This window comes from Scyliorhinus canicula, chromosome 7 (assembly GCF_902713615.1).
Source record: "Scyliorhinus canicula chromosome 7, sScyCan1.1, whole genome shotgun sequence".
Lineage (NCBI taxonomy): Eukaryota > Metazoa > Chordata > Chondrichthyes > Carcharhiniformes > Scyliorhinidae > Scyliorhinus > Scyliorhinus canicula.
In genome coordinates, this window is record NC_052152.1 from 36338930 (window position 1) to 36364989 (window position 26060).

The 26060-nt window shown below is 45.8% G+C and overlaps 1 protein-coding gene across 8 annotated transcripts in view; it reads left to right on the top strand.

The window, feature by feature from the left end:
• LOC119968865 (collagen alpha-1(VIII) chain-like) overlaps positions 1-24581 on the top strand; it is a 177668-nt gene extending 153087 nt beyond the window's left edge. For 7 of the 8 annotated variants that reach the window (XM_038801765.1, XM_038801760.1, XM_038801762.1 and 4 more), the window contains one exon: positions 20858-22791. In XM_038801765.1, the coding sequence (XP_038657693.1) occupies positions 20858-22791 (1934 nt within the window). Of the gene's footprint in view, positions 1-20857 lie in introns of all 8 variants that reach the window. The other variant, XM_038801759.1, reaches the window with a different exon arrangement.
• The last annotated feature ends 1479 nt before the right edge of the window (positions 24582-26060 follow it).

Here is a 26060-nt window from a genome sequence, read left to right on the forward strand (position 1 = left end):
TGTAAAGAACCCACCTCTGACATCTCCCCTATACCTTCCTCCAATCACCTTAAAATTATGTCCCCTCGTGACAGCCATTTCCACCCTGGGGAAAAGTCTCAGGCTAACCACTCTATCCATGCCTCTCATCACCTTGTACATCTCTATCAAGTCATCTCTCTGCCTTCTTCACTCCAGTGAGAAAAGCCCTAGCTCCCTCAACCTTTCTTCATAAGACATGCCCTCCAGTCCAGGCAGCGTCCTGGTAAATCTTCTCTGTACTCTCTCCAAAGCATCCACATCCTTCCTATAATGAGACGACCAGAACTGGACACAATATTCAAAGTGTGGTCAAGCCAGAGTTTTATAAAGCTGCAGCAAAACCTCGCCGCTCTTAAACTCAATCTCCCTGTTAATGAAAGCCAACACACCATACGCCTTCTTAACAACTCTATCAACCTGGGTGGCAACTTTGAGGGATCTATGTACGTGGACCCCAAGATCCCTCTGTTCCTCCACACTTACAAGAATCTTGCCTTTAACCTGTATTCAGCATTCAAATTCGACCTTCCAAAACGAATCACTTCACATTTATCAAGGTTGAACTCCATCTGCCACTTCTCAGCCCAGCTCTGCATCCTGTCAATGTCCTGTTGTAACCTGCAACGACCTCAACACTATCTACAACTCCACCAACCTTCGTGTCATCGGCAAACTTATTAACCCACCCTTCCACTTCCTCATCCAAGTCATTTATAAAAACCACAAAGAGCAGAGGTCTCAGAACAGATCCTTGCATGACACCACTGGTCACCGACCTCCAGGCGGAATAGAACATAGAACATAGAACATAGAACACTACAGCGCAGTACGGGCCCTTCGGCCCTCGATGTTGCGCCGACCTGTGAAACCATCTGAAGCCTATCTGACCTACACTATTCCATTTTCATCCATATGTCTATCCAGTGACCACTTAAATGCCCTTAAAGTTGGCGAGTCTACTACTGTTGCAGGTAGGGCGTTCCACACCCCTACTACTCTCTGAGTAAAGAAACTGCCTCTGACATCTGTCCTATATCTATCACCCCTCAATTTAAAGCTATGTCCCCTCGTGTTGGTCATCACCATCCGAGGAAAAAGACTCTCACTGTCCACCCTATCTAACCCTCTGACTATCTTATATGTCTCTATTAAGTCACCTCTCAGCCTTCTCCTCTCTAACGAAAACAACCTCAATTCCCTGAGCCTTTCCTCGTAAGACCTTCCCTCCATACCAGGCAACATCCTAGTAAATCTCCTCTGAACCCTTTCCAAAGCTTCCACATCCTTCCTATAATGTGGTGACCAGAACTGCACGCAGTACTCCAGGTGTGGCCGCACCAGAGTTATGTACAGCTGCAGCATGACCTTGTGGTTCCGAAACTCAATCCCCCTGCTTATAAAGGCTAGCACACCATATGCCTTCTTAACAGCCCTATTAACCTGGGTGGCAAATTTCAGGGATTTATGTACCTGGATGCCGAGATCTTTCTGTTCATCTACACTACCAAGAATCTTGCCATTAGCCCAGTACTCTGCATTCCTGTTACTCCTTCCAAAGTGAACCACCTCACACTTTTCCGCATTAAACTCCATCTGCCACCTCTCAGCCCAGCTCTGCAGCTTATCTATGTCCCTCTGTATCCTATAACATCCTTCAGCACTATCCACAACTCCACCGACCTTCGTGTCATCTGCAAATTTACTAACCCATCCTTCTACACCCTCTTCCAGGTCATTTATAAAAATGACAAACAGCAGTGGCCCCAAAACTTTCCATCCACTACCACTCGCTGTCTTCTTTCGGCTAGCCAATTCTGTATCCAGACAGCCAAATTTCCATGTATCCCGTGCCCCGTAACTTTCTGAATGAGCCTGTGAGCCTGCCATGGGGAACCTTATCAAATGCCTTACTGAAATCCATATTCACCACATCCACTGCCCGACCTTCATCAATGTGTCTCATCACATCCTCAAAGAATTCAATGAGGCTTGTGAGGCATGGCCTGCCCTCACAAAGCCATGCTGACTATCTTTTTTTTTATAAATAATTTTTATTGAAGTTTTTACAAAATACAAAATATAAACATCATAACTCTATTAACGTACACCCGCGGTAACACCCCGTAAACAGTGCCCCCCAGCTGCAAGAGCAACTTCAAACAAAAGGAAAAAAACCCCAAAAAAACAAAACAGAAACCAAAAGACAGAGAAAAGAGAAAAAGAAAAAAGAACAAGGGAGAGAGATAGCACCCTCCACAAACCCATGTGTACAGTTCTCCCTCCCCCCCCCCCCCCCCCCCCCCCCCCCGGGTTGCTGCTGCTGCCGGCCTATTTTCCTACCGTTCCGCCAGGAAGTCCGGAAAGGGCTGCCACCGCCTGAAAAACCCTTGTACTGATCCCCTCAGGGCAAATTTCACCCTCTCCAATTTAATGAACCCTGCCATATCCGAGATCCAGACCTCCACGCTTGGGGGCCTCGGATCCTTCCATTGGAGCAAGATCCTCCGCCGGGCTACTAGGGACGCAAAGGCCAGGACCCCGGCCTCTATCGCCTCCTGCACTCCCGGCTCCACTGCCACCCCAAAAATTGCGAGTCCCCAGCCTGGCTCGACCCTGGATCCCACCACCCTCGACACCGTCTTTGCTACCCCCTTCCAAAACTCCCCCAACGCTGGGCACGCCCAAAACATATGGGCGTGGTTCGCTGGGCTCCCCGAGCACCTAGCACATGCTGACTATCTTTAATCAAACTATGTTTTTCTAAATAATCATAAATCCTGGACGCGATTCTCCCAAAGGGAGACAAAGTGCCGACGGCGGAGTGACAACCGGAGTGTTTCACTCCGGCATCGGAGGCCGCTCCTCACCCCCTATTCTGCAACCCCCAGGGGGCTAGGAGCGGCGGCGCGTCAATTTTGCGCGCCGGGCCTTAGCGCCCGCGTCAAAGCGGCGGCGCCTGAATGTGCGGCCGGCGGCGCCTAAATGACATCACCCGCGCATGCGCGGTTGCCGTCCTCCCCTCCGCCGCCCCGCAAGACATGGAGGATTGATCTTGCGGGGCGGCGGAGGAAAAAGAGTGTGTCGTTCAGAGACACCGGCCCGACGATTGGTGGGCACCGATCGCAGGCCAGACCCCTCCTGAGTACCCCCCTGGTGCTCGATTCTTCCTTCCCCCCCCCACAGGCCCCACACGCAGCGGTTGTGCGCTGTTCACACCTGGTCGCTGCCGGTGTGAACCGGTCGGACTGGGCAGGCCACTCGGCCCATCCGGGCCGGAGAATCGCTGCTCGACCGTTAGAAACGGCGAGCGGCGATTCTCCGAGCGGCCTGTCATAAAATGCGACACGCCATTTTGGGGGGGGATGGGAGAATCGTGTGCGGGTGCCAGGGCGGCGTGGCGTGAATCGCCCGGCACTCCCGCGATTCTCCCACCCGGCGTGGGTGTCGGTGAATCGCACCCCCTGGGCGGCATTCTCCCCTACCCGGCGTGACGGAGGGACCCGGAGTAGGGGAGTGGCGCCAACCTCTCAGGGGTCGCGCCTCCCCAAAGGTGGGGAATTCTCCCCACCTTTGGGGGCCAGCCCCGCGCCGGAGCGGTTGCCACCAGAAGACCGGCGCAAAAAACCGGCGCCCCCGGCAGCGGGGCTGGCCGAAAGGCTTTCGCCGGTCTGCGCATGCACGATGTGGGGTTCTCTTCCGCTTCCGCCATGGCGGAGGACATGGCGGACGCGGAAGAAACTAGTGCAGCCAGGGCACTGGCCCGGACTCTGAGGGGGGACCCCGATCGCAGGCCAGGCCACCGTGGGGGCACCCCCCGGGGTTCGATCGCCCCCCTAGGACCCCGGGGGCCTGCTCGCGCCGCTGAGCCCGCCGTTCCAGAGGTGGTTTAAACCTCGGCGGCGGGAGAGGCCTTCCAGCGGCGGGACTTTGGCCCATCCGGGCCGGAGAATCGCCGCAGGGGCCTCTCTGATCGGAGTGGCGAGATTCCTGCCCCCGCCACTTCCCGGGTGGCGGAGAATCTCTGCCATGGCGGGGGCGGGATTTTAGGCGCCCCCAGGTGATTCTCCGACCCTGCTGGGGGTCGGAGAATTTCGCCCCCTATCTGTCAGAATCCTTTCCAATGTTTTGCTCACCACAGACGCAAGACTGATGGGTCTGTAATTCCCAGGGATTTCCCTATTTTCTTTCTTGAATAGGGGAACAACATTCGCCTCCCTCCAATCATCCGGTACTACTCCAGTAGAGAGTGAGAATGGAAAGATCATCGCCAATGGCGTAGCAATCTCTTCCCTCGCTTCCCGTAGTAATCTTGGGTATATCCCGTCAGGCCCAGGGGACTTATCTATCCTGATGCTTTTCAAAGTTTTGAGCACATCCTTCTTCTTAATATCAACCTGTTCGAGTCTATTAACCTAGTTCACACTGTTCTCATGGGAAACAAGGTCCCTCTCTCTAGTAAAGACTGAAGCAAAGTATTCATTTAGGGCCTCCCCCACCTCTTCAGACTCTAGGCACAAGTTCCCTCCACTATAACGTTTGGGCAATGCCCCTATCAGGAACAGCACTTTTTTGCTTTATCCCTAAGTTTGTTTGCTTTCTTATATTTTGTTGACCTCAAAAGAGTGGCCAATCCACCTAACCTGTACATCATTAGTTCAGTTTCCTTCAGCATCACTCACTCACTTGAACAGTCACTCACAGCTGTGAACCAGCCCTAGATCCATAAGGGGAAAGTAAAGGAGAAGCAAGAGTAGCTACAATTAACATCAAGACAGCATTTGATTGAGTATGGCTATAATGACGCAGAGGAGACTGACAGTATTTATTTAAAAATATTTCCAAATGCCTGCATAACGCAGCATCTCACTACCAGTGGAATCCTAGCTGGGAGGTCGTACCTCACCAGGCCCTAATCTGGGCCTGCTGTTACCCTTTGCTCATAACAAGCCCCAGGTGATAGGCCTCCACCTGGGGAGCTCATACAATTATGGTTTACCTGGGGTCCTAATGGGCGTTATGACAATGGCAAACTGAAACCCCCCCCCCAGCATCGAAGAGAAAATCTTTAAGTGGCTGCAATCATTCAGTTGGAGGAAGATGGTTGTGATGGTTAGAGACCAATCAGTTTGCTTTTCCCTCCTCTTTCCTCATCATTCTTCAAGCTTTTCTTCTTCAAATATTTATTCAATTTGCTTTTGAAAGTTATTTTTTGAATCTGCTTCCACAGCCTTTCCAGCAGTGCTCACTCCATTAGTGTGCAGTGCAAAAAAAATCTCTTCATCTCAGCTCTGGATCTTTAATCCATGTCCTCTGGTTACCAATCCTTCTGGCACAACAACATTTCTCCTTATTTACCCTTTCAAAATCCTTCATGTTTTTTGTACAACTGCTAAATACCCCATCATCTTTGCACTAAGGAACACAACACCAATCTCTCTAACCTCTTCACATAAATACATCAGAGGTGGAGGTGGCATGCTGTGATTACCTCCTGGTACCATGTAACTAAATCTCCTCAGCAGTCTCTTTGGGAACTACACACCCTTCCCAAAGTGGGATGCCCAGAATTGAAGGTAATACTTTAGCAGGAGCCTAAACAGTGATTTATAACAGTTAGACATAACAGTCTCACTTTTATACTCCATGTCTTTGTCTGCAAAGCAAAGAATCAGGTATACTTTTCTAACACTCCTTTCAACTGGCCCTGTTGCCTTCAAATGTTTGCGTGCATACACCACCAGGTTTCTGTTCCTGTAACCCATTAGATTTGTAGCATTTAGTTTAATTGCTTGTCTTCAGTCTTCCAACCAAAATGCGTAATTTCACACTTTCTACATTAAGGTCGTGATTACATTTTTTAAAAATCAGAGTCCGTTTTGGGCGGGAGTAACAAGGTCTTACCCAGCGCTCTCTAATGGCACTTTGTTGCAGTCTCTGGCGAGGAACACACCCTGGGGCCGCACTTAGCGTCATTCCTACACTGAGGTGCTACAACGAGCAGAGCTCCTCAGTGAAGGAATGCCGCCCCAATCTCTTGACCCCCAAATACAACCCCCGGACCCCCCCAACTCCCCAACACCTAATTAGGGGGTCCTCGGACCACTCCGCGTCCCACCCCAGTCTGGCAGTGCCCCCGGGCACCCTGTAAGTACGGGGCTGGCACCCAGGTGCTCGGATGGCAGTGGCAGGGTGTCCAGGTGGCACCAGCAGTGCCAAGGTGCTAGCCTGGCTAGAGACAAACCACCCGGGGGCCACTAACCTCCTGGTCATGCCCCCCCCCGCCCCCTCTCCGAAGTGCCGTTCTGACGGGGACCAGTGCTAAACAGCACTCGGCTGGGGGTCTCCTCAGCAAGGCTGGTAGATACCGGGTGGCCGTTCGATCCAGTGTAGACATAGTTAATTGGGCTTTTTAACTCACTTAACTATGAGAGTCTGAATCCCGCCCATTGTGTCATCTAACCAGATCTCGCGAGGCGTAATGACCATCGGGAATCCCGGGAGAGGCTTTTCTGGGGATCAACTGCTGTGTCCCAACCCGATTCCTGCAGGACGTGGCCTGTAAATTGCGCCCTAAATTTCATCTGTTATGTGCCCACCCATTTCCCAGTTGATGTTCTTCTGAAATCTGTTACTATCCCCCTCCTTGTTTGTCACTTTTCCAAGATTTATACCGTCTGCTAGCTTTGAAATTATGCCCTGTATATCAAAGTACATGCTGCCACTGTCCCTTTAACCCATGGGTTTAAATTTCACTAATAAGTCTATTTTGTATCAAACAGCGTTTCTAAGTCTATATTCACAGTATCAACCGCAATATGCGTCTAGGACGGGAAACTATATAATTCTACAGTGTTTAGCCCCAGGCTTCTGATAATGAATCACCTCATATCAGGTTACAATAAGACCTGGGTAACATAAGCTTAGGTTGACAACTAGCAACTTTTGTGCAACATAAATGCTAGGTAATGACTGTCTTGAACAAGAAAAATTCAGCCATGAACTTCAATGCATCATAGATTTCAAACCACAAATCAGTAATATCTTAGTAGGCTGCCATTGGCAAGAAGCTGCACCAGACCAGCAGAAACGATGTACCCTGTGATGAGCCACTTCAGCACATGCAAAATCTCTGCACTAACTGCAAGGCTCAAGTCCAGAATATTATTGAATACTCAACAGCTGTCTGGGTGGGAGCAGCCACAACAATTGTCAAGAAGCTCAACATCAACCAGAACTAAACATTTGAGGTTCATTCAAGGTAAACATAAGGTTCCCTTGCCACTGAACTCAATATTCACAGGCTGCAGTGTGTCCGATCTGCAGCACTTCACCAAGGTTACTTTGGCAGCTCCTTATCCCTTTGCAATCCCTACCACCAAGAAAAACAAGAGTAGCAATCTGATTGGAACACTTATCACCCCCAAGTTCCTCTTCAAATCATATATTTGACTTGATCATACATCACTGTTCACATCATTGTTGCTGGGTCAGAATCGTGGAATTCCAAAGATGTGCGGGTTAGGTGGATTGGCTATGCTAAATTGCCCTTAGTGTCCAAAAAAGGTTAAATGGGGTTACTGGGTTAAGGGGATGGGGTAGAGGAGGTGTGTGCTTGAGTGGGGTGCTCTTTCCAAGGGCCGGTGCAGACTCGATGGGCCGAATGGCCTCCTTCTACACTGTAAATTCTATGATTCTATAATTCCATAATAGCCATTGTTAGAACACCATCACCACGAGGACTGTATCAGTTCAAGCTGACCCATAGCCATCTTCTTAAGCAACTTGGGACAGGCAATAAATGCAGCCTTGTCAAAGAAAATACAATCACTAGTAATTTATTAAAATATTGAACATTTTCCTTGCTGTCTAATAAGAACTAATGAATATGATTTCAACCATTTCTGATGGCATATTTTTTCTTTTGGGGATGAAAGCTCTGCACATGCGTGTAAGCACACTTGCAAGAAGGTTCTATGCAACTGACTTCAGAGCAACATGCAGTGATGTGCAGACATCCGTATAACTCCAGTCTGTTGAGAGCACATACCACACCACAAGTACGCGACCGAGATTCACGGCTGGGGATTAATGCACCATTTATATTTAAATTAACTTAAACATTCAAGATGCAAGGCACCGGAAAATACGGTAGACAAAACACAAATAGTCACATAACTCAAACCAGACTGCAATTGAAGAACTCAGGCACTGGATCAAGCAATCTGTGCTCAAATGAGAGGAAAATGAATTGGAATGAAATGAGACAAAGTGTGTGTGTGTGCTGTTTTTGTCTGTTATTAAAACACCAAAGTTGTCAGCGAAAGTGCCAATAAAAACATCAGCACCAGCTCATAAATTAACATTGTGGGGACTCTTGGCTTTTCATGTATTGTTGAAAGAATATGTTCAGACTCAGCGAGCTGAACAAATGCACCATAGAAACACAACATTGTGTAAATATTTGACAGTCTCACATAACACAGTAAAAAGCAGTTGTCTTTTAAAATTTTAAACAGATCACCGCCGGTTAGATTTCTGATTGAAAGCCAAAAATGTGTTCTGTTTCAAGAGAGAAGCATTGTAGCATGTCACTTAACAATCTCTAGTTTAACAATCCCACTCAGATCTGGTGTTTGAGTGATGCCTTTGTAAAGACATAAATCTCTTACTTGCCGTTAGATCGGAGTTTAGCTGCTCTGGAGACTACAAGTCTCTTTAAGTGTGATTGGTAAGATAGGTCGGGGGCACAGCCATTAATAGTTCAGATAACAGTTAAGATATTTTCAATACATACCTCAGTTTGCACATTTAAAATGACTGTCTTTGCTGCTTAACACTTTTTTTCAAAGTGTGACAGATAATTGTGAGATGGGAAAATGTGCCAGACCCACAGAATTTATGATATAGCTAGCAGCGTGTTAATGGTGGTAAGTCAGTGGAGGTCCTCTTTTGAAATGACTGAATACCAGATATTATTATTCCTAACTAAATGTGTAGCTGTGTGTTGTTTGAAGGCTGCAACGTTGAATTGCTTTTCAGTAATCACTAGGTGAGTTTACGCAAAGGTCAACGATTATTGAGGCTGGAATTCAGAACTCTGCGTTTGTTTGTGGTAAGGTCAATTGACAGTTTGCAGAAGCAAAACACTTCATATAGGGGAAATCTGAGACAGATCAGGTAGCATCTGTGGAGAGAGAAACAAAGTTAATGATTCAGGTCACTAATCTTTCTTCAGAATAGATGTTCGTTCTGGTATTCCTGAAGAATGTTTGGGGAAAATATTTATCTTTACTTTTTAAACTGAAGTGCAGTGCAAAGAACTCCGTTAGACAGTGGGCAGAATTCTCCCATTTGTGCAGTGGCGGGTGGCTCCAGCGACGCCTGACTCACTGACCAAAATAATGGGATCCTGCTGGCAGAGTCAGTGCTTGGAACCTCATTAGTTATGCACAGGCGAGTTCTTCTCTGACTCTCCTGATGGGCCAATAGCTGATTCATCTGTTTGCCTTCGCTGAAGGGTTGAAAGGTCCCAGCGTCATATTTAAACAGCAGTCCAGAACTCTCTGCAGCCCACCTGTCTTCACCAGAATATACAAGATGTCAGCAACTCAGAGGGGAAAGTCCAAGAGCCTCAAGATGAAGTCTTGATTCAATTCAACTTCACCCTCCCCCATTCCCCAGCCTATAACATGCCCCACTTGCACCTCAACCCAACACATCTTGAGTCTTCAGCCATCCCCTTCCAGTAAATGATGTGGTATTCCTATGACCCTCTGGTTCGTCAGCTTTTCATTAACCTTGTCAGGGTCCAGCTTCCCTCCCCTCGGTCTTCCTTCTGCCTTCCTATGTACACCCTCTTCACCCACCTCCTTGCCCCTCTGCCTGCCGTCAAGAGTTCTCGCCCTACACCACCCCACCCTTCTTGCACCTCCCTCCACATTGCCGCCCCCCTTGCCTTTTTCAAGCCACCACCACGCCCCCTGACCCCTCACCCCACACTCCACTTCAAACTTCAGATCTTTATTGCGGTGGCTGCATGAGTCCCACAGTGCAGTCCTTTTCAGATAGACACCGGTCGGTGTGTGGCACCTGGGAGAAGGAGACTCTGTACTCCCCAATCCCAGGCACAGTATTAGTCTGACGCAGCGACACAGGAGTGTTCATGGACCCAGAGGCACGGTGCTGTCAATGAAGGCCAACTCGACGTGGAGATAGGGGGCAGGAACCAGTCTGCCCCGACAGAGTGTTGAGCACCACATCACGGGCAGTGCAGAATTATGGCACATCAGCTTTGTTGCACTCACCCCAAAGTCTCTGGAGAACTGAGGGACGTCTTGTGCACGCCACTCAGCAGCAATCGGGATTTAGACCGACGTAATTTCATGCTGATGTGACAAAAGATTGAAAGGCCTGATGGGATGCCGGTGTTTTAATGAGCATGCATGGGATTCAAATGAATTCAAATGGTGTTCGCACCACGTGACCGCGAGCAGACTGACCCACCATTAACCCGCCATGGGGAGAATTGCAATGTGATTTTACGCTAGCGGGTTTCTGACTTTTTGGCTCCCGCCAGATTCTCTGCACCCGCCCACCACCAAACCCATCACGGGTTGGTTGAGAGAATTCCACCAGTGTATGGTGTCTGGAGAGTAACAAATTCTTAAAGTTATATATGATCAGAAGAAAGTAATGAAGTAAAATGATTTTCAAATGCTGTCTTTTTTTTATAAAAACAAATCTGCTTATAGACCGTTGACATATGAAATAAAAATTCCAGCACCTCTCAGTAAGCCAGGCATCATTGAAGAGAATGACGGATGGGTAGGCCTGAATCCATACTCGCAGTGGTAACCGTAGGTGGTAAACTGCGGTAAATTCCAGACAAGGCAAATGTAGTTTATTGAAAAAGAATTATTTCAGCTACTAGAAGATGAGTGTTTCTAATGAACTCTTCATCGAAAATCATTTTAAAAATGTTAATTCGGTCTGTCTCACGAGGTCCCTGGTTCGTATCCCGACCCTGGGACACTGTCCGTGTGGAGTTTGCACATTCTCCCCGTGTCTGCCTGAGTTTTGCCCCCACAACCCAAAGATGTGCATGGTAGGTTGATTGGCCACGCTAAATTGCCCCTTAATTGAAAAAAATAATAATTGGATACTCTAAATTTATTTTTTAAAAATTAAAAATTTGGTCCGTCTCTTTCAAGTTCTCACCAGAGAAAGGCTCACCTTCCTAAGGCAGGCAATCATGGGTGCAATTCTCCCCTACCCGCGGGGCGGGAGGTCCCGGCGTCGCGGAGTGGCGCCAACCACTCCGGTGTTGGGCCTCCCCAAAGGTGCAGAATTCTCCGCACCTTTAGGGGCTAGGCCCGCGCCGGATTGGCTCCCGCTCCGCCGACTGGCGCCAATGGCCTTTGGCGCCACGCCGCCCGGCGTCGGGGCTGGCTGAAAGGGCTTCTCCGGTTGGCGTGAGTCCGCGCATGCGCCCGAGCGTCAGCGGCCGCTGACGTCACCACCGGCGCATGCGCGGTGGAGGGGTCTCTCCCGCCTCCGCCATGGTGGAGACTGTGGCGGCGGCAGAAGAAAAAGAGTGCCCCATGACACAGGCACGCCCGCCGATTGGCAGGGCGATCTCCCGCTTGTGCCGCCAATCCCGCCGGCACAGAGGTGGTTTAAACCACGTCGGCGGGAGAGGCCTGACAGTGGCGGGACTTTGGCCCATCGCGGGCTGGAGAGTCGCCGCGGGGGGGCACGCCGATCGGCGCGGCGTGATTCCCGCCCCCGCCGATTCCCGGGTGGCGGGATTTACGCCGGCCCCGGGCGATTCCCCAACCCTGCGGGGGGGTCGGAGAATTCTGCCCCAGATCTCTCAGAAACACTTTAAAGCATTTCACATTCAATTAATTACTTTGAATGCTCCGATTTCCCCTCACAGTCAAAAGATGGTCAGGTTGGTGGTTTGCACATGTTAAATTGCCCCTTATTGTCCAGGGATGTACAGGTGAGGTGGGTTTACAGGGATGGGGCGGGGGGAATGGGTTTGGGTGGGGTGGTCTTTCAGAGGGTCTATGCAGACTCAATGGGTCAAATGGCCTCCTTCTGCACTGCAGAGATTCTAAGATTCTATGAATGCAAGGATTACATTTGGGTAGTCCAAAATATGAGTAATATTTCCTAAAATCCATGATTAATCTGATTTTGATAGTTTGGTGGGAGGGAGGAGTGTTGTTAGGAACATCAGGAGAACTCAATGCCTTTGTGCAAAATTATGCCATGTCACCGCAAATGTTCATTCAAACCATTGAAAATAGGCTGTTGGAGATTTGGTTTAACATCTCATTTAAACAACAGCATGTTTGACAGTGCAGCACTCCGTCAGTACTGGTACAGGTTTACAGACTAGATCATGAGTTTAAAAGGAGTGAGACATCATCTCCAGGATTCTGAGTCAGATGAGAGCTACAGACTGGGTTTGGTTGATACTTGCTGTATGTTTCCTTCATTTTTTTGTTGTGACGTCAATTTTTCAGCATTCATCAAGTTAAAATTGAGGAAATTGGAATTAAGAAGGGAAATCAACCGACACACATTTACTCTTTAGTTTCTACTCTTGTGGAATGAATTATCAGAAAAGGCCATTGGTATAAGCAATTTAAAAAAAAGTTTAACAGACAATAATAGCATATTTGGAGAAAGAAGAAATTTAGATAAACAGTGAGAAGAAGGGTTTGGGATGTATTGAAGGTGAATTATTATCCTATTCCTAAAACTTAGCTATATTTTCACAAAAACCAGACAACCGAAATAGCAAAGCAGCAATACAAAATATAACCTGAAGTCCGTATCTGTTATAAATAATAACAGCAGTGTCTGGGAATGCATGATTCAGGATTATAATTTAGTCTTGTGGTTAAGGGCATAATCTTTGGTTAGAACTACAGCTTTGTAACATATGCACCTCTTGCTGCCAAATGGATCACTCACAAGTCCAATATCAGTCCCTCGGTATTCTCCCCCCAGGCTCATGCTAACACGAAAGTACAGAATTAAATGAAGATCCCAAAGGCTTCCTCCCTAAAAATGCACAGTTTCCAACTAGCAAAAGCAAAAAGCATTTTACAAGCAATGAGCAAGGTCCACCATGGCTGCATCCTTGACTTTCAGATACATTAAGGCCGGGATTCTCAAATCCTGCGGCTAAGTTCTGATGCCGGCGTAAAAAGCGGCGCCAACCACTCCGGGGTCAATGGTCCTCGATAATCAGGTATGCTCCCCTTCCTAGGGGGCTAAGTCGGCGCTGCAGTGGTGTCCACAGTTCCAGCCGGCGCGACACGGCCGGCACGGGTTCGCGCATGCGCGCTATGGCCGGCGTGGATTTGCACGTGCACGTGGGTTCCCGACTCAGCGCGGCCCCCAGGCAATACAGCTGAGCCCTACAGGCCCCCACGGAACCAGAATGTCCACCGATCAGTCAACCCTGATCGCGGGCCAGGCCACCATGGAGCCCCCCCCCCCCAACCGGTGTCAGATCCCCCCCCCCCCTTCCAGGATGGCACCTACAGACAGAACTTCCAGGTCCCACCATGTAGGACCATACGTGCCCCACGCCGGCGGGACTCAGCCGAACACGGCGGCCACTTGGTCCGGCGAGGCCCGGAGAGTCGCCGGGGGGGGGCATCTTTCAACGGCCACCGGCTGGCGCGGCAACGATCCCACAGGCGCCCGGAAATCGGCCCCGGAGAATCGCCGACCCGGCGCGGGTCCTACGATATCGGCTCCGGAGAATCACGGCCTAAATATGTCATATAAATTTGAATACCCACTCCTGCCTTTACTTACTCTGGAAGCTATTCAGGAAACTGCTTATAAGATGCATGTAAAATAATGGGTTGAGGAATAGAAGCAGCCAAAAAAGGAAAGGAGAGAACTGAGACTTTGGGCAAGTGTGCAAGATAATAATAACAATCTTTATTATTGTCACAAGTAGGCTTACATTAACACTGCAATGAAGTCACTGTGAAAATCCCCTAGTTGCCACACTCCGGTGCCTGTTCGGGTACATAGGGGGAGAATTCAGAAAGTTCAATTCACCTAACAAGCACGTCTTTGGGACTTGTGGGAGGAAACTGGACCACCCAGAGGAAACCCACGCAGACACGGGGAGAATGTGCAGACTCCACACAGACAGTGACCCAAGCCAGTAATCGAACCTGGGATCCTGGCGCTGTGAAGCAACAGTGCTAACCACTGTGCCTAGGTGCAGGTGTTGCCATGATTATGTCAGCTGTCCAATGTGATTGAAGAATTGGATTACAATTACATTTTATGCATAATTCTCTTCCATTTTTTTACATTGTGCTCATTTTATAGTTTACATCAAAGATGTAATTCTTTAGAGTGCAAATGCAAACCTGAATGTGTTCACCATGGGCAATAATGTGCAATGTGTACACCATTGTTCTTAAAATGAGATGAAGGGAACATCACCTTGAATTAATTTTGGACAGATTCTGGTCTCAGCCCCCCCAGTCCTTGATCAAGTTCAAACCTCTTAAAAGCATTCATGAGAACATAAGTGAGCAAGGTCCATTCAGCCAATTAAGTGTACTTCTCCTGGGGCCCTTACATGATCATAGAATTCCTACAGTGTGTAAGGAGACCATTTGGCCCATCAAGTCTGGACCACCCTCTGAGAGAGCACCATACCTAGACCCACTCCCCCTCCCAACCAGCCCTAGCCCCCATAGCTTAGCCTGCACATCCCTGGATACTAAGTGGCAATTTTAGCATGGACAATCCACCTAACATGCACATCTTTGGACTGGGGGAATAAACTGGAGCACCCGGACGAAACCCACGCAGACCGGGGGAAAATGTGCAAATTTCACACAGACAGTGATCCAAGGCTAGAATTGAACCCAGCTGGAGCTGTGAGGCAGCAGTGCTAACCACTGTGCCACCGTGCCGCCCAGACATGGAGTGGTCAATTCAAGTTGATCATTGCTACAAAACTGTTTTGGCGTTTGGTAAAGCACCAGTTTTTAAAAAGGGGCAGTTTAACTGGCGCTATATAAATCAGAAGAAATAGAAATCTCATTAATATTGGTGTTCTGCATGAGATTCTTCCCTCATTTAATGCTTTAATGAAACTTAATGCATTGATCCCAAAGAATACTGGATAATTAGATGATTCGATCTGGACCTGAAGTTAAGTAATAATTTTGAGAAAATATGAAGACAGTGAAGTAAATCAGGATATAGTGGATCTGCACTGTTCTAAGTAAGAAATAGTCTAACTTGTTCATTAAAATGTTTTTATTAGGGTTATCGTCACCTGAAATGCATTAGTTTGCTTAGTTCTTGTGTAAAATTTAAACCAAACAGCAGTTTCCCCAGAAAAATACATTAGAGTTTAAAATAGATAAGTGTTAAATATGTCAGTATCTGAACTGCTTCAATATCCCAATAACATCTGTGCAATAGTTGGGGACTTTTGAGGTTATGCTTAATTGTGGTAAACTCAACTTTCATCAGGAAACTATTTGAGGGAATTCCTAATGCTCCAATATGCAGTCAGGACTCTGTTTAAATATTTTTAAAACATGCGATTGTTTATAAAAAAAAATCCAATGCAATCTGACTCTGTCAAACAGGGTACTTTACTACATCAAAGTGCAGAGAAGTTCCCGTATTGTTAAATTCAATTTGGTTAAGACAGTTTTCTTTTAAAATGAGAAACACATTGTAGTTGTAATATTTGAAACATAACCCCTCTGGGTTGGGAAAAAAATCATTCTCCTCTCAGAAAATAATTCCTTTGCCTTGACAATGCCAGAAATGCCTTGTGGCCAAAGGAATAAAGGTTCCAGTAGCTCCTCTTGAAGGTTCGGCTGATGATCACCAGATGACCAATTGACCAGTGACCCCCTGTTCACTCTCCAGCAACCTCTGCTGGAAATTATTAGTGTGTTGATGAATCGCGCACACACACACACACACACACACACACACAAACATTTAGGATGTCGGGTCAGAGTGAATAGGCCATTCAGCCCTGCCCAAAGTTTGTTCTTCTAGCGCATTAACTCTCTTGTCAAGAAATGTTCATTTGGAAATTGGGCGAAGCATAGAATTCCTGCAGTGCAGAAGGAGGCCATTTGGCCCATCCAGTCTGCACCGACCCTCTGAAAGAGTAGCCTACCCAGGTCCATTCCCCCGCCCTAGCCCCATAAATCCACCCTAGCCACACACCCTTGGACACTAAGGGGCAATTTAGCATGGACAATCCACCTAAGGTTCCAGTGGCTCCTCTTGAAGGTTCGGCTGAGTATAGCAGTTTGTAGCTGTGCCATACCAACAACAGAAGTTCTCACAGCACACATCTACGCAGCATTAGCTAGTCCCACATAGAACAGGAACTGAAGTGCTAAAAATGCCTTCAGTATTTTGAAGTAGGGAAAAACTTGACCAGATGATCACCAGATCTTTGCACATCTTTGGACTGTGGGAGGAAATTGGAGCACCCGGAGGAAACCCTTTCGGACACGGGAAGAAAGTGCAAATTCCACACAGACAGTGACCCGAGGCAAGAATTGAACCCGAGTCGCTGGGGCTGTGAGGCAGCAGTGATAACCACTGTGCCACCCTCATGGAAGTTTTGGAAAGTAACCACTCCTAGTAGAGTTGTTCCTTAGCAGATTGCCTTTAGAATAGGTGAAATAAATGAAGGAGGTCTTTAGTACAGGAATTGATGCGTGATTACCCTCACATCAACCTAGTGTATATAGTTTTTAATCCTTTTATTGTTTTCTCCCAGAATTGTATATTTAGATAACTGTGAGAAAATTATGTTAATACAGCAGAAAGACTTGGCTGATACAGTGCAGGGGTGTCAAAGTCATTTTATATGCTGAACCTGATCCAATATCCTAGTGTTTGACACTGGTCACTTTCAGCATCAGTTAATAAAGTAGAAACAGATGAAAATAAAATATATTGGTACTTAGATTTTATTTCCTACATTGTCACAGTATTTGTATTTCGAAAGTACTCCATTTCTCGTAAAGTAGTCTGAAATATCTTGAGATCATGGCAGATACCAAAATCTCACAAATCTTCTCTTTCAACAGAATGTCTCACTGCAATAATTTTAATTTGGCGTTTCTCTGGTACGCAGTGCCTGAGAGAAATTTGCTGAAATTTTCAAAATCCCCTTCATGCATCCTATCGTTAGAGTATTTACATTTTTTTCTCTATTCAGCAATTTGCCCATCAAGTCACAGTAGTGTCATTTGGTGGTTTCTAGGTGAGTATAATCATTAAGATACAATGTTCATTCACATTATGTAATATTCCATCATTACACGGCTGAGCAAATTCATGTGCACCAATATATACACTACAAAACCACCACCTTGACATCATTGAAACCGTTCTGTTCTGACCTAAGAATCGGTGGTCCCATCACACAACTTGAGAAAAGTGCATCAACATAGCCACTGAACTGCAGTGCATTACGGCAGTTCATGGTGACCTTCACATTTGTCCAAAAGCCTGCTGAATTGTAGAGGCGGGGCACTAGATCTTGAGTGGCGTTTACTGTTTTTCTAACCGCCAATTCATGTTTCATTTTTTGCTTCACAGAACATAATCGATGTAAACTACAGTGAAAACTGCTAACCTTTTGACTTGGATTGATACATTGCAAATTGGCCTTCAAAATGTTGTCACAGCTCTAGCTTTTCTGGTCCAGCCGTGGCCACTGTCACATCTCCCGACCAGTCGACATTCCATTTGTCTGGATTTCCCGCCAAGCTGTTCAAGAGGTCATTTGTTCTAACGTTCCACAAGCTCCTCCAAAGAACACCTATTCTCATTAGCCCCACAATTACATCAGTGCTGTCACCAACTACAATCGATGAAAACAGAAAAGGACTTTACTTAATCCTGATTTTGACCAATTTCTCAGCCAGATATTTGTCCCAGATCTTCTGATGGCAATAGCAGCGAATATTGAGACATTCACTGCTGTGGTGTGTAAGGACTCGAAGGAAGTCCCAAACTGCATACATGTGTGGTACTTCCTCGGGAGGTTGAAACTACCGACAGGCAAAATTATGTTACCTGGGCCACTCCAAGAATGTTTCAGACTGTTAAGATCCCAGTTGGTGTTAAAACTGGGTGGGAAGATCCCAGACTAGAACCCCTAGCTCAAACGACCATGGCCAGGATTCTCCATCGGCCGACGCTGGAATTGTGAGACCAGATTGGGCAGAGAATCAGTCCCGACATTAGAGCGCCCAACCCAGTATTCTACGGGACCTCCGCGATTCTCCGCCTCCGATGGGCTGAATTCCCAATGGCGAGGTTCACTTGTGCTATTAAAAATTGTGAAACGGGCATCGCGCCTGATAAGGGAGAGAGAGGGGGTACAGAAAGTGTCCAACATCGCCATAGTTTGCTGGAAGTTGTGTCGCTGGCTGGGGGGAGTAGCAGGGGTGGCCAGGTGGGCATGAAGCACCATTGCCATGGCTTGCAAGGCAGGCATGCAGCTGTGCACACCGCTGACTGCCCACTGTGAACTTAGGGCACCAGTCGTATGGGTGTCCCCCCCAGGCCACCCCCTAGGTGGCCTCTAGCCCCAACGACCCATCTGCAGGATGGGCGCACTCCAGAACCACCAATGCCATCATGGCTGGAATGAGTGTATGTGGGGATTGTAATGTGTATATGCGGTTGCAGCTTGTAAGCCTCCCAATTGTCAATCATGAACACAGCAAATCCTGCGCCATTTCCCATTGGAATCGATTGTGTTCCACGTGGTGCCACTGCTTGGCACTCCACAGTCGCTGAATCGTTCCAGGTTTGGTGCCAGTTTGGCTGTCGTGAAATCCACAAATTCTGCCCCAGCGTCAACACTTAGTCTCAGGGACGAAGAATACAACCTCCTAGCTTTTACTTGTTTAAATAAAATGTGGAGGAATAGGGTCACAGGACCACTAATTAGTTTTAATAACACGGAAAAACATTTATTAAAGATGAAAATATTGGATTATGGTACAAAACTCCTTTACTCCTCACTTAGCTTAACTAAAACACACAGGTTTTAAGATGAATACATATTGCAAAATACATCTTAAACTACAATGGTCTTATTAACACACAAACTCACTTTTAAGCACTCTAGACGACTGTTGTCTAGGAAATGCACTCTACTCTGAAACCCAGTTAGTGTCTGTGAATTTCTCTTCAGAATCTCCCCCGGATGATTGTCACATGAGAGTTTCCAAACTTCACTCTCAAAAACACGCTTTAAAATCTCTCATTATTCTCTCACAACAATACTTTCCCTTAGAGGTTTGCATTTTGAAACTCAGTCCAAGTCTTCTGAATGACACTTTTAAACAAAGCATCCGCCCCACTTTTGACAGTGATCCAGTCGAGGTTTTAAGCCACCCACTTTAGGATTTGTTTGTCTTGGCTGCTGTTAGAACTGTTTGCAATTGCTTTAATTCTCGATTCCCATACCCTATTAAAATGGCACTAAACATTTGATTTATCTCTGAAGTCTACTTTCCCATTCTGGTTACTGCAATTGTCTCTTTAACTCAAAGCACTTTATTTACTTTGCCTTTAATTCTTCTGAACTATACCTTGGTCTCTGTTTTCTTAGCTTCAGTCATCTTAAGACCTTTGTCCCAATTCCCTGGTTATCTGAACAGTAACTAATTCATCAGGAAGCCTGCCTCTTTGGAGCACCCGTCCTGTCCAATATTTTTTCTTGCAGATTGAGAGTTATTCTCTCAAGTTGGTGGAGGGAGCGAATATTTAAGGTGATGAATGGGGTGCCGAGTGTTGTTGGAGCTGCATTCATCCAGGCAAGTGCAGAGAATTCCATCACACTTTGGACTTGTGCCTCGTGGATTGAGGACAGGTTTTGGGGAGTCAGGAAGTGAGTTACTTGCGTCAGAATTCCCAACCTCTGACCTGTTCTTGTAGTGACAGTATTTATGAAGCGGTGTGGTGGTTTTAATTCTACTGTGAGGTTGATCCTGTAATTCTGATAAGAAATGTTATGACAGACTGACTGGAAAAAGGTAGTGGGGTTAATTTTAATTATATTAGGCTGTCTGCAAAATGTTTAATAATGCATTCATTTTGGTGTGCCGTGGTACACGGGAGTTCAGTGCTGTCGGCTGTGCACAGTATGGTTTTGGTGTTTCTCCATCAACACTTGGCTTTTACATGTGCGAATGATATGTGTTGCACTTTCAGCACTGCTAAACTACTTCAGGTATTTATACTGCTGGAGGATATTACAGAGTCAGAGTGAGGTTACGCCACTGAGGAACTTGAAAACAAGGATTAGAATGCTTACATTGAGATGTTGTTGGACCAGGGACCAATATGGGTCAATGAGGAGAGGACTGATGGTGAATGAGAATCGGTGAGAGTTAGCATGTGGACAGCAGAAATATGGATGTGCTCAAGGTTATATAAATTGGAAGATGGTAGGCTGGCCAGGAGAGCAATGGAATTGCAATTTCAGGTGTCATTTTCCATGTAGATTTTCTATTCTAAATGTGGACGTAGGAATATATCATGGCAAGAGATGGCCAAAAGTATAACGGTATGAAATATGGTTTTGTAGACACAGAGATAAGATTTGTAATCTGTTATATAGGTTGGTATGACATTTTATTTTTCTTTCAAGCAATTTTCAGATACTTTGGCTTAAATTACATTAAAAGCTTCAAAGTTTTCATAACTATTAAAATCGGAGGCAAATATTTGTATTCCAACTGTTACATTTCAATTCTTTTTTCTTCTATAGAAATGATGCCAACATTTCCAAGTGCACTGAAAGGTGAAAAAGGTCCTTCAGGGGAGCCTGGTGCCAGAGGACCATCAGGGCCACCCGGTTTGCCAGGATTGCCAGGTCGTGGTATTCAAGGACCAATAGGTAAACCAGGTCTGCCAGGTCAGCCGGGTCTTCCAAGTGTCGGGAAGCCTGGGATGCCAGGAATGCCAGGTAAACCAGGGGAGATGGGATTGTCAGGTTACAAAGGTGGGATGGGACCAAAAGGAGAACATGGGCCAATGGGACCACCAGGGCCTCAAGGATTACCAGGTCCTTCAGGAATTCCTGGATTTGGCAAACCAGGTAGACCAGGATTGCCAGGAAAGCAAGGACAAAGAGGGGAGCCAGGACAGAGAGGATTTCCAGGATTGCCAGGTCCTGTAGGGCCTAAGGGACAACCAGGAATAAGCGTACCTGGTTTGCCTGGTTTACGGGGCCCACAAGGGATACCTGGACAGCCTGGACCTGGAGGACTCCCAGGCGTAACAAAAGCAGGTTTGAACGGTCTTCCAGGAGCACCAGGAGGCCCAGGTAAACAAGGATTCTCAGGTGAACCAGGGTCTCAAGGTTTTCCAGGGCCACGTGGAGTTCAAGGACCTCCAGGAATGCCAGGTATCGGAAAACCAGGTTTAGATGGACTTCCTGGTCAACCTGGTTTTCCAGGGGGAAAAGGTGATAAAGGACTTCCAGGTTTACCAGGGCCTCCCGGAATGCCTGGAGTAGGAAAACCAGGGTTTCCTGCACCAAAAGGTGAACGTGGTCAGACCGGGCCTCCAGGAATGCAAGGCTATAAGGGTGAACCTGGGCCTGCCGGTATTTCTGGAATTCCTGCTCCTCAAGGAGCACGAGGACTGCCAGGGCTTCCTGGGCAAAGTGGGCCACCAGGTGGTTTAGGTTTTCCAGGTGTCAAAGGAGAGTTTGGGCCACCTGGCCTTCAAGGTCCTCAAGGACCAAAAGGGGAAGCAGGTCCACAGGGTTTGGCAGGTATGCCAGGATATGCTGGGGAAGAAGGACAACCTGGTTTAAGAGGTTTGCCAGGACCAATAGGACCAAAAGGAGATTTAGGACACAAAGGCCCATCTGGTTTACCTGGACGTCCAGGACTACCAGGCTTAAAAGGGGAAATTGGGTTTCGTGGAGAGAAAGGTATCCAAGGTCCTACTGGAATACCAGGCATTTCTGGTCCAGGAGGTCCAATAGGGCCTCCAGGTCTTCCTGGACAAAAAGGTGATAAAGGATTACCAGGGCCACCAGGGATACCTGGCATAGGAAAGCCAGGAGTTCCAGGACACATTGGACCAACAGGAAAACCTGGTCCAGAAGGTATTCAAGGATTATCAGGAGCACCTGGCCCTCCTGGCCCTCCAGGACCTCCGGGCCCACCAACTGTTCAACCAGACATAAGACAGTTCCAACTTCCAGAGATGGGGCCAGGAATTGATGGCATTAAGGCACCACAAGGATATATCACTCAACCAAGTAAAAAAGGGAAACATGTAGGAATTAGTCCAGAGATGCCTGCATTTACTGCTAAACTGACGACACCTTTCCCACCCGTAGGAACTCCTGTCAAGTTTGATAAAATCCTATACAATGGCAGACAAGGTTACAATCCGCAAACCGGTATTTTCACATGTGAGATACCAGGAATCTATTATTTTTCATATCATGTCCACTGTAAAGGTGCTAATGTATGGGTTGCATTATACAAGAACAATGAGCCACAAATGTATACTTACGATGAATACAAGAAGGGGATTCTTGACCAAGCTTCTGGGAGCTCAGTTCTTGAACTAATGCATGGAGACAAAGTTTGGATGCAACTTCCATCCGAACAGGCAGCAGGACTTTTTTCAGGCCCATATGTACATTCATCTTTCTCTGGATATTTATTGTATCCTATGTAAAAAAAATGTAAACATGTAAAGCTTTGTTACCTTTTGAAAGTTACATTTTCACTACAAATAACTGTTACTTGTAGGATAATTAACCATCGTTCTTTCTTCGATGGAAGGCTACTGTTAGGAAAATCCAAAGAAACAGTGGACCACGTCTGTTTTACACATTCTAAATGTACATTCAAGTGCTGGGAAAAACAGAATAATATACAGAGACCCAGGGGACACCTCAAGTCAGTGAAATAAAAATTGTTATGCTAGGAGTCCCACATCGAGGCTTGCAGATCATATGCGTTGTTCCCTCTAGACTCTAATCCACAAGGGAACTGTTTTGCACAATTGGAACCAATTTTCCAATCACAATCAGAGATGCTGACGGCTTAGAGAATTTACGAAATAGGCTCTAAATATTCCTTCATTGTAGAGTGTATTTAACTAGAGGTGTGGTTGAGATAAGGAGAGTACTTTGCATTTGTTATATATTATGCTTAACCCAGGAGTACTTCATACATTTTATTGGGTGGAACACGGAAAAAGGGTTCCATATCACAATAGCAATCCTGCCTCTTTATGAGCACAACATTCACAATGAAAAACTGCTGAGAGAAAATTACGTTAACAATTTAACCCTCCTGCACTGTGAAAGGGGCAAAAGGGATAAAAGATGGTTTTCATCAATAAAGTATGATCAAACATGACCAAATTATGTTAATATTAGCTTCACGAGGGAATGGTAGGGATTAAATAGCAGTCTACCAAGGGCCAAGAGGCCAAAGTATTATCATCCAATTCCCCAGTGAAAAAATACTCTAAGCAACAACAAGTGACCTGCAAGCTGATGAAATTGAATGTACAACAGTTTTATCATAAAACATCAATAAATTGACTCCCGAAGATGAAGGATTGTTTGTCCCGACCACTATAGCCTTATGAGTTTCTGCTCATTCACCCACTTAGCTTTCTTTTAATGTAGTATGGCATAAATACTGATCCAGATGGCTACACTTGGCACTTCTTAGTCTAAATGAATTACAACCCTAGAAGTTGACAGTACAGAAAGTGAGAATTAGATTTGTGGTGACTCGTTGCTGGAATAACCCAGAACTGATCAAAATGCCATTTTCCTCTCTCCTTGTACCTTCCATCGCTTGAAACATTGATCTACATTTCCCTCAGAAAGCCATTTAGGATTAGACATTTCTTCAATGAGTGCACTTATTAACACTTCATTTACTAAGAGTCTGAGGAATGCATCCATAAGCAGATACAATATCATGGGCTGATCTGGCAGCATCTCTGGAGGGAGTTTAGTTTTCGAGTCTGCGTGCCTCTTCTTTCAGAGCTGAATAACCATACCGGTTATCGTCCCCTCTGAAGGAGTTTTACAGATTCGAAATGTTAACCTTCTTTCTCCCTCAGATGCTGCCAGACCTACTGAGTTTTTCAGGCATTTCCAACTTGTATCCCAGAGTTCCAGCATCTGCAGTATTTTCGCTTTACAGTATCTTTTTAAAAATTTAAACATGAATTTCCAAACCATTTTGAATGTGTAAAACAGGCTTATGCCACCACGTCTCTCGAAAGGTATAAATAAATTAATGAAAGGAAAGCTTCATGCCAGTTGCGCACTGCTTTTTTTTCCTGAAATAAATGTTTAGTGAACTCATCAGGCTATCAAAATATAGGAAGCAATGTTATATTTTGTCCACGTTTTCCGCAATCTGCCATGATAGTTGCAGTTTTCTGATGACTTCTGCCCATTGTAACTATGAATAAAATTTCCAGCTTATCAACTATAATTTATTTGTTTTACTACTGATTGTCTAAATTTGTATAAGAGTAGATGGGCTGTGTCAAAATGTGAAGTACCTAAAGCAAAATCCAAACACGTTGCTCAAATAATTTGTTCATTCAAAATAAATCGCTTATGGCTCACACCAACTTTTCATTCGCTTTTGACAGGTTGAATCATTCACGTTGTTTTTACAGCTTGTGCAATTTATCACATTTCCTGCCACTTGACAGTTAAAAGTGCATTTTTTTCTGACTTCAACTCCAAATTAAGTTTCCATGAAAAGCAAAGGAAATTTAGACCATTAACAAGATGAGACGAAATAAGGTTTAGCTGATGAACATCACTGGTACATTTTTCCAATCTTACTTCTTCACATCCTCTTTGAGACTCTATGATCGAAAGCCTGATCAGGAGATGATAATGTTTCGACTTATAAGAATCAATTTTTTTTGGTCAAGTTTTTTTTTTTGCAGCCAAGTATTTTGGTGGGTCACGGTATAACACTTCTATCGCATTGGGTGCTGTGAATTTTTTATTTTTATAACTAACATTTTCATCAAAGGTTTCTTAAAGGAGGCACGGTAACATGGTGGATTAGCGTTACAACATTTCGTGCCACCATGTAATGGGCTTTAAGTTTGAACCCGTAATTCCTCAATCCAACTGCGTTCCAAACTCAGCAGTGCCAGACATGGGAAACGGGAAAACAGTGACTGGAGAGTGAAGAGAGATTAATCAGAAAGTTATAATCAGAACTTGTGAATAAGCCACCGATCCAGCCTTCCCAATTAGAAACCATTCTTAGGGGACCCACCAGGAGAAAATAAAAATATTTGAATAATGAGGAAAACAAATAGCATAAAACTTAAATATTAAGTGTTAAGTCTCCAAATTTTTAAATCTTGCCAAAGTGAGTACAGGAATATATTCTATATGCAACATATCAGTAAGACATGATGTTTTCACTTTTGATTGATTGCAGTAACACCCTGAATGTAATGTAACAAACTTTTTTTTTCTGGTAACTAATGCATATTCTGTATTATCAAAATTATTTTGTATTGGATTGGAAATTATTGTATTAAATATTTAAACACTTATTTTCAGATTCACTTGGAGAGGAATCTTTCTTATTTTGTGGAATGTTACTTTACATGTTTCTTTAAAAGTGACTTTACCAGGTGTTGAATCCGCGATAAGTAGAACGCATGAACGATAGCAGAAATTCTGAACAATGTTTATTTCAATACAATTCGAATACTCCCCCACTCCCCAAAGGGTCTCCTTCCCCGTCCTGCACCTATGCCGGGGTTTTATGCAGCTGGGGTTCTCCTTGCAGAGGGGAAGCACACCCAACTTAAAGATGAAGTTCATATTCGGGGAAGCTCATGGGAAATCGTATTGTCCTGATCCCGGGACCTCCATTGAGGTTACAACACCAAGCTTTTTCATGAGTGTGGAAATGAGTATGCAATTTTACAGC